The following is a 9850-nucleotide window of genomic DNA, read 5'->3' as shown; positions in this document are numbered from 1 at the left end:
AGTAGGTGATATCGGTGCAGTAGATGATATCAGTGATAGTGTAGTAGAAGTAGATGATATCAGTGCAGTAGATGATATAAGTGATAGTGTAGTAGAAGTAGATGATATCAGTGCAGTAGAAGATATCAGTGCAGTAGATGATATAAGTGATAGTGTAGTAGAAGTAGATGATATCAGTGCAGTAGATGATATCATTGCAGTAGGTGATATCAGTGCAGTAGATGATATCAGTGATAGTGTAGTAGAAGTAGATGATATCAGTGCAGTAGGTGATATCAGTGCAGTAGATGATATCAGTGATAGTGTAGAAGAAGTAGATGATATCAGTGATAGTATAGTAGAAGATATCAGTGCAGTAGATAATATCAGTGCAGTAGATATCAGTGATAGTGTAGTAGAAGTAGATGATATCAGTGCAGTAGATATCAGTGCAGTAGGTGATATCAGTGCAGTAGATGATATCAGTGATAGTGTAGTAGAAGTAGATGATATCAGTGCAGTAGGTGATATCAGTGCAGTAGATATCAGTGATAGTGTAGTAGAAGTAGATGATATCAGTGCAGTAGATTTATTTTTATTTATTTATTTCAGGTACTTATATAGCGCCGTCAATTTACGCAGCGCTTTACATATACATTGTACATTCACATCAGTCCCTACCCTCAAGGAGCTTACAATCTAAGATGATATCAGTACAGTAGGTGATATCAGTGCAGTATATGATATCAGTGCAGTAGATGATATCAGGGCAGTAGATGATATCAGTGATAGTGTAGTAGAAGTAGATGATATCAGTGCAGTAGATGATATCAGTGCAGTAGATGATATCAGTACAGTAGGTGATATCAGTGCAGTATATGATATCAGTGCAGTAGATGATATCAGTGCAGTAGATGATATTAGTGCAGAGATGATATCAGTGCAGTAGATGATATCAGCGATAGTGTAGTAGAAGTAGATGATATCAGTGCAGTAGATGATATCAGTGCAGTAGATGATATTAGTGCAGAGATGATATCAATGCAGTAGATGATATCAGTGCAGTAGATGATATTAGTGCAGAGATTATATCAGTGCAGTAGATGATATCAGTGCAGTAGATGATATTAGTGCAGAGATGATATCAGTGCAGTAGATGATATTAGTGCAGAGATTATATCAGTGCAGTAGATGATATTAGTGCAGAGATGATATCAGTGCAGTAGATGATATCAGTGCAGTAGATGATATTAGTGCAGAGATGATATCAGTGCAGTAGATGATATTAGTGCAGAGATGATATCAGTGCAGTAGATGATATCAGTGCAGTAGATGATATTAGTGCAGAGATGATATCAGTGCAGCAGATGATATCAGTGCAGTAGATGATATTAGTGCAGAGATGATATCAGTGCAGTAGATGATATCAGTGCAGTAGATGATATTAGTGCAGAGATGATATCAGTGCAGTAGATGATATCAGTGCAGTAGATGATATTAGTGCAGAGATGATATCAGTGCAGTAGATGATATCAGTGCAGTAGATGATATTAGTGCAGAGATGATATCAGTGCAGTAGATGATATCAGTGCAGTAGATGATATTAGTGCAGAGATGATATCAGTGCAGTAGATGATATCAGTGCAGTAGATGATATTAGTGCAGAGATGATATCAGTGCAGTAGATGATATTAGTGCAGAGATGATATCAGTGCAGTAGATGATATCAGTGCAGTAGATGATATCAGTGCAGAGATGATATCAGTGCAGTATCAGGATTGGGATATTACAGTCAGCGGCGTTCAGGCTCCTCCCCCTCCCTCCAGCAGCTCGGCGGCCCGAGCGGGGAGGCGTGGCCACTGTCGGAGGAGTGCCCGTGGGGCGTGTCCTGTGTGAGGGGCGGTGTGTGGCCGCTGGCGGAGGGATACGCGCTCTTATAAAGCGGTGCGGCGCCCAGTCCCACCCCCAGCACTGTGTGGAGCCCGGCGTGCGGTGCGTCTCATCTTCTTCCTCCTCCTTGTACCGGCATTCGGATCTGTAATCGGCTGACAGCATGGTACGTACCGCCCGGGGCCTCTCCTTCTCCTCACCCCGGCCCCGAGATAGGGGGGCCCCCAGCTCCGGATCTGGACGGATCTCTTCGGCTTTACTCCGCAGCTCCGGCCGGTTGGGGAAGGGGGGCGGGGCCAAACCTGAAGCGCGCGACCGCTGGAGCCAGTGCGCGTCCCCGCAGCCGCTGCAGAACCTCTTAGGGGGCTCTGATCATGGCTTTTGTTATACTGTACTGCTATTACAGCAGCAGTCTGTGTGTGTATACTATATCTTCTTCTGTATAGTCACTTCTGCATTCTCCATTGGTGTGTCTGTGTGTGTGTGTTGGGGGGGGGGGGGGGGGGGGGTTCTGTAGATGAAGAGTGGGGGGCACTGTGTGTACAGGTGGGGCAATAAGCTTACATTTAAAAAAGTCTAACTGCAATACAATTTAAAAAAAATATATATATATATTTTTGTGTTTTCTCCATCAGGAGATGTTGGGAGTAGTAGTCCTGGGTTGGTTGCAGTAAGTCTGTTCTGTATACAGAAAGAAGATCTTCCCCCGGCAACAGAAAAACCTTCACTACACCCAACCAGTCCCTTCCTGTGCGGTCCCCATTCCTGTCCTCAGCTTCATCCCACCCCCGTCATGGTCCCCCTCTTCTGTCTTCAGATCCCTCTCATTCCTGTCCTTTTCCCAGATCAGTTATGTTCCTTTTTGGTTCTCCGATCCAACCAGGTCCTCCATTTATAGAACCCCCTCCTATCTCCGTCCTCTGTTCTCAGATCGTTTCCTGTCCTCCTTTCCCAGATCTATTATGAGCCTCGGTTCCCAGATCTGATTCACCCCCCCCCCCTTCCATTCCTGCCTTGTTCTCAGATCTAGCCCTGTCCTCTCTTCCTGGATCTTCTCCTGCCTTGTTCTCAAAACTATCCCTGTCCTCCATTCCCAGATCCGCCTCATTCCTGTCCTCTGTTCACCCAGATCACTTATGATCCTGTTTTCCAGGTCTAGCCAAGTCCTCCATTCCTGGATCTGCCCCATCCTCTTGTTCTCAGATCTATTTCTGTCCTCCATGCTTGGATCTACTCCATTCCCCATCCTCTTGTATTCAGATCTAGCCCTGTCCCCTCTTCCCAGATCTGCCCCATCCGATTGTTTCTCAGCGCTAACCCTTGTTCTCCATTCCCAGGTCCATCTCGTTCCTGTCCTCTGTTCCCGTATCAGTTATAATCCTGTTTCCAGATCCGGCCAAGTCCTTCATTCCTGGATCTGCTCCCATCCTCTTCTCAGATCTATCACTGTCCTCCATTCCTGAATCTGTTATGGTCCTCGGTTTCCAGATCCAACTCAGTCCTCCATTCCTGGATCTGACCCATCCTCTTGTTCTCAGATCTATCTCCGTTCTTTCCCAGGTCCACCTCAATTTTGTCTTCTGTTCTCATATCAGTTATGATCCTGTTTCCATGTTTGGCCAAGTCCTCTCTGGATTTGCCCCATCCTCTTCTCAGATCTATCCCTAGCCTCCATTCCTAAATCTGTTCTGATCCTCAGTTTCCAGATCCAATTCAGTCCTCCATTCCTGGATCTGACCAATCCCTGTCCTCTTGTGCTCACATCTATCCTAGTCCTCCATTCCAAGATTAATTATGACCCAGAGTTCTTGGACTTTTCACATCCTCTGTTCTCAGATTTGTCCCACTTCCTTTACTGATCCCTTATTCCTGTTCTCCATTTCCCAGATGATCCCATTCATGTGCTCTGTTCCCACATTTAGGATCCTCCAGTTTGAGATCCAACTGTCTGTCCTCTGAATCTTCCCATTCCTGTCCTCACATTCATACCATCTTGTCCTTCATTCCTCGACCCCCACCCATTTGATCCTCTGTTCATAGGGCTATCTATGTCTGTTCTGGGATCTCACCCATGTCAGTCTTTAGATTCATCCCCCTTCCCAAGCTTCAGTGTCAGATGGCTCCTATCTTCTCACATCTGTCCCTGGCCGCCATTCCCAGATCCATCCCACTCCTCTCCTCTATTCCCACATTCATTTGAGATCAGTTTGAGTCTGTCTTGGTTCCGACCCATTCCTGTCCTCTGTTCACAGATCAGTCCCATTCCAGATTAGTTTGAGGCCTCTGTTCTCAGATCCAAACTAGTCTTCCATTCCAGATCAGTTTGAGTCTCTGTTCTCAGCTCCGACCCAATCCCTGTACACTTTATCTAGGATCCATTCCCAGATCTGACCTATCCTAATCTGTTCTCAGATCCATCCCTTTCCAACCTGCCCTCCATTCCCCCCCATCCAGCTGTGACGACCCCCTATGTTTTGGTTCTAGGCTCACAAGATATTTGAAAGCGATGGCGCGGATTGAATAATCTAGGGCGTTTCACAATGCAATATGTGTGACCAATGGGGGTCAGTTGATATTTTTCAGCATGGTGGAAATCCTGGTTATCTGGTTGTCAATCAGTGTTGGTGGCTTGGGGGGGATTGGTGGTACCAGGGGTTTGGTGGGGGGTGTTTCTAGTCAGGTAATATGGGGGTGGGTTGGATTGGGGGTGTTGGTGGTGCCATGGGATTGTTTGGTGGTGGATCAGAGTTGTTGTTTGGTGGAGGGTGGTGGTAATGTTTCTGTTCTTGGACTGAAGTCTTGCATGGGTAGAAGGTGGGAACCTAGTTTCCTAATTAACACTCAGGTGATTGGCCTGGTTAACTCTTGCACATTGAAACCAATGTTCTGCCAGTTGAAAGGGCATTGATATTTCCTCTGTTCTCTGGTTGATCTTCTGCTTTATGAGCCATCTTGGTTCCTCATTGTCCTGATGGGTTTCTTTGTAGCTTTAAAAAAAAAAAAAAAAAATCCACTTCGTGGTGCTTTTTTCGTTCACGTTTAATAGACATTATTAGTCTTAGACTTATTGTGTGTAGAGTTCCTGCAGACGCCGCAGCTGGTGAGCGTCGTTATTTTTGGGCTGTGGCTGAAGGAAATGAGAACGGAAGACGTTCTTTATATACCTGGTAATGGGGGAACCGGCAGCCTTTCATTCCTCCTGTTTTCCCCGGAGGACTGAGGCTTGCGCTGGGTGAACACCAGTATACAGCAGCAGGCTGAGGGGCATGCCTAGGTCTTCTTTTGCTCCACGCCTTACAATTTCCATTGTCAAAGGCGTGTCTCATGGTTGTTGCATTAGCTAAAATGCTTTAATAAAGACTGGCCTGATGTCTCAGTTGCACAGGTCTTGTGGTTGCTGACAGTCATGAAAAATTGTATATATCGGACAGCTGGAGTTGGGAGTGTAATATATAAAATGACCAAGTTTGTTGCAGATTGTTTCCATTATGTACCTCGTGCTCATACAGATCTTCAAAATCGGGGATAGAAGGCGTATGAGTCTTGGTGTGCGTAGCTTGCATTAGTCCTGAGGTTGCACAGAATTGCAGAATGGTGTTGCTAGGGTATGGGATACAGTGATCCTGCTGACTTTGTAGACCTTTTGGGATGGATGCTGGTCCTGATGACTGTTGGGGTCCTACATAGGGATGGACAGTGGTCCCACTGACTCGGTCATACATATATAAGATGACAATACCAAACAATCCCACACTAAAGTGACAAGTTAAAATCGGATATGTGAGTCAGTATCAATACATAATGGATGGAATTGTGGTCTGCTGACTTTGGGCTCATAGATATGGGATGGTTGGTGTCCTACAGACTCTGGGCTTGCGATGGACAGTAGTTCCACTGACTGGGTTCATAAATGTGACTTGACAGTGGTCGTGGTCATGCATATGGGATGAATGGTGGTCCTGATGACTGTTGGGGCTCCTCATAGGGGTGGGTCAGTGGTCCCACAGACTTGGGACATATGGGATGCATGGTTGTCAGCAGGCTTTGGGCTCGGGTATGGGGTGACTGGTGTACTACAGACTTTGGGCTTATAGATATTGGGTGCACAATGGTTTCACTGGCTTTGGGTTCTATAAATATGCAGTTGACAGTGGTCCTGCTGAACTCTGGCACCTAGATATGGGGGGAGGGGGAAATGGTGGTCCTGCTGACTGGGCACCTAGCTATGGGGTGAATGGTGGTCCTGACTTGGGCACCTAGATATGGAGATGAGCCTGCTGACTGGGCACCTAGCTACGAGTGGGGATTGTGGTCCTGCTGACTTTGGGCACCTAGATATGAGGGAGATGATCCTGCTGACTGGCACCTAGCTACGAGTGGGGATTGTGGTCCTGCTGACTTTGGTCACCTAGATATGGGGGGGTATGGTGGTCCTGCTGACTCTTGGTTCATCATTGCTGAAGTATCTAGACTTGAAGCTCTGATCTTTGCTATAAAAGCGTGCTTGCATGGTTGCCTGATAGGATTGTGAAAGCCGTTGGCAATCTGACTTTGGTTTCTAGCTGCACATATATGGCTGTGTTTTCTGGGTCGCATTGTAAAAGATGTTTGTCAGTAACAGTTACCATACATGGCCGCTGTATAGCTGCAGGCAGGTGAATTGCATTATTTAAGTCCTGGTGTCTTTGCCAAAAGGTATAAAGATCTTCTCTGACAGCTACAGACCATAGTTTGCTGTGTTTGGATGGCTATAGATTGGCATCTGCTTGATTTCAGGTCCTCTCTGACCACAGATGAGGAAATTGCTGTGTTTTTTGTACATCTGTGGCCACCTTGGTGACTTCCTTTTCACTCCTTCTGTGGTCGCCGGTTGTTGACATGCTTTATTTCAATCCCTGCCGCAGCAGGTGAACTGGCTCGCTCTAATGTGCAGAGGTCTTAAATCACCTCTAACATTTCAGGAATCAAATGTTAATCTCCTTTAGCTGGAACATTTCCGGCTCGAGTGTTCCCAGCTGCGACCCGGCCGGGTTATTTTAAGCTTGTGCTAGAGAGGCTTAATGTGACATGGCTACAGGTGGAAGGGAATCCCAGATACAGAGTGCCTGCTTGTTCCCTCTGTGTGGCTCGTGCTGTCTTGGCTCAACTGAAGAGCTCTGATGGTGGACCACCACACTCGGTGCTTTGAAGCATTATGCTGTTCTGGTGGCATGTTGGGTAGCTTCTGGTGTAGTCCATTCTCTCTTTTTTTTTTTTTTTTTTTTTTTTTAATGATCAATCTAGGTTCAAGCAATGCTTCTACAGCTCATGATGCTGCATGTAAATTGAAGAGTCCGATTGGCCAACAAGCATACACATGTCATGCTATTTTGGTTCATGTTGGGCGGTTGCTCTGGCCATCATAGGGAAGAATGGACTATGCACTAGAAATCTAGGATCAGTCAAGGTACAAGCAATCAAATGAGCTATTCCTCAAATATTTAAACTATGTTGCACCACTGCATTGTTGCAACACCTAGATATGGGGTGGTTAGTGGTCCCTCTGATGGGTTCATAGAACACACTGCAGTGTGGTGTTTTTTTTGGTTGCATATGGGATGGATGATGGTCCTGATGACTGTCGGGGTCATGCGTGGAATGGACAGTGGTGCTACTGACTTGGGTCCATCATATGGGATGAATGGTGGACCCGCTGACTTGGGGCTCAAAGATATGGAATGATTGGTGTCCTGTGGACAATGGTTCTAGTGACTAGGTTCATAGAGATGTGATGGACAGTGATCCTGTAGACTTTTGGGTCATAGCTACGGGATGATTGGTGGTCCAGCTGATTTTGGGATCTTGGCTAAGGGACTTTTGGTGGTCCAGCTGATTTTGGGCTCATAGAACACACTGCAGTGGGTTTTTTTTGGGGGGGGGGGGGTCATACATATCGGACGATGGTCTTGGCTGTTGGGATCGTACATGGAATGGACAGTGGTCCCACTGACTTGGGTCATACATATAGGGTGAATGGTGGTCCCGCTGACTTTTGGGCTCAGATATAGGATGGTCTTTGGGCTTGTTTGGGGGGTGGACAATAATACCGGTGATTACGTTCAAAAATATGTGCTGGACAGTGGTCCTGTGGGCTTTGGGCTCACAGATAAGGGATGATTGGTGGTCCTGCTGACTCTGGTGTGATATGGGATGATTGGTGGACCCACCGACTTTGGGCTCATAAGGGGTGGATGATGGTCCTGTTGACTTTGGGCTCAGATATGGGATAAATGGTGGTCCAGCTGACTTTGGGCTCATGGCTATGGGGTGAATGGTGGTCCAGCTGACTTTGGGCTCATGGCTATGGGGTGAATGGTGGTCCAGCTGACTTTGGGCTCATGGCTATGGGGTGAATGGTGGTCCAGCTGACTTTGGGCTCATGGATATGGGATGAATGGTGGTCCAGCTGACTTTGGGCTCATGGATATGGGATGAATGGTGGTCCAGCTGACTTTGGGCTCATGGATATGGGATGAATGGTGGTCCAGCTGACTTTGGGCTCATGGATATGGGATGAATGGTGGTCCAGCTGACTTTGGGCTCATGGATATGGGATGAATGGTGGTCCAGCTGACTTTGGGCTCATCGAACACACTGCAGTGTGGTGTTTTTAGGGTCATACATATGGGATGGAGGATGGTCCTACTGACTTGGGTCATACATAGAGGATGAATGGTGGTCCAGCTGACTTCAGGCACATCCTTGCTTTTGAGCGGTTGTATTTTCAGTCCAGTAACCTAAGGACTGTACACAGTGCTGTATTGTTACATTGTTCTGTTCTGGTGGCATAATCTGCAGTTGCTGATGTAGCTAATCCTTCCAGAGCTGATATGGATCGTTCTTCCTTATGATGGCCATGAACAAAGGTTCTTGGGTTAGTCGAGGTCAAGGATCAAGCAATCTGAATCAAGCTATTAAAATATTATGCATGCAGTAATTATAATGTTTTATCTTTTATTAATCCTGTAAATGATTTGATTTTAAAACTGACCAATTAATCTAATAATGGGTTCTCTGGCAGTTGTATTGCACAGTTGACAATCCCACAATGGATTCCAGATCAGACGTAATGGCAACTAATTTTATTTTTGATCAGTTTTAGTCGCCTTAAACTATTGACACATGTGTCAACGCCATTAGTTGCCTGAGCCCCATCTCGATCCAGCAATGTGCAATAGAGCAGTGGCTTTCCTGGGTCTCTGCCTCATTGGCTGAGACGGCTATTGGCTCCTGCTACTGTCAATCACAGCCAATGAAGAGGGTGGGGCCAAGCCACCCTCCCATGTGTGAAAGTAGCCTTAGACCTTTAGTGTCGCTTTTGCACCGCTTTTTGAGCGCTAGCGGGGTTGCTTTTAACCCCAAAAAAAGAACTCTCTTTTCTGCGGCGCTTTGAAAGCGCTGCCCATTCATTCCAATGGGCGGGGCGTTTTTGGGAACGCTAAATACAGCATTCCCAACGCGCCCCAAAGATGCTGCTTGCAGGACTTTTTCGGAACGTGCTGCAAGCGCACCGCCTTAACGTGAAAAGTCGCACTGAAATGAATGGGAGGCGGTTTTCAGGCGCAGAGGCTATTGCTAGAGCGCCTGAACCGCCCCCAGTGTAAATCCCTCCCCCAATTTGCACCCATTTGATTTGAGATCCGACATAAGTCGCACCATATTTGTCCCTTTGGAACCGTTTAAATCGGTGTGACTCTGACTTGCACTGATTTTGAAAAGGGTTTCTGAACTATTTTTGGTGACTTGCATAGCTATCTGAGCATGAAGTCACATAGATGTTGGCAAGCTGCGCATGAATTTGCACTGACCGGCGTCTTCTAAATCGTGCTGAAGTATAGATCTTGCGAAGCTGCATTCAGTGTGAACGGGGTGTAAAGGCCCCCCCCCATGTAAGATTAATCGTCAAACCTGCAATGTGGGAGGGGCAATGTTTTCCTCCATG

The 9850-nt window shown here is 46.4% G+C and overlaps 1 protein-coding gene across 1 annotated transcript in view; it reads left to right on the top strand.

Annotated features, from left to right (window-relative positions):
• Positions 1–1897: 1897 nt before the first annotated feature.
• CALM1 (calmodulin 1) overlaps positions 1898–9850 on the top strand; it is a 28725-nt gene continuing 20772 nt past the window's right edge. The window contains exon 1 of the mRNA XM_073608719.1: positions 1898–2035. Within this exon, the coding sequence (XP_073464820.1) occupies positions 2033–2035 (3 nt within the window). The 5' untranslated portion in view covers positions 1898–2032. The remainder of the gene's footprint in view (positions 2036–9850) is intronic.

Source organism: Aquarana catesbeiana, linkage group LG13 (assembly GCF_042186555.1).
Source record: "Aquarana catesbeiana isolate 2022-GZ linkage group LG13, ASM4218655v1, whole genome shotgun sequence".
NCBI lineage: Eukaryota > Metazoa > Chordata > Amphibia > Anura > Ranidae > Aquarana > Aquarana catesbeiana.
The sequence above is the reverse complement of the archived record's forward strand: the minus strand, read 5'-3'. Positions and strand labels throughout refer to the sequence as shown.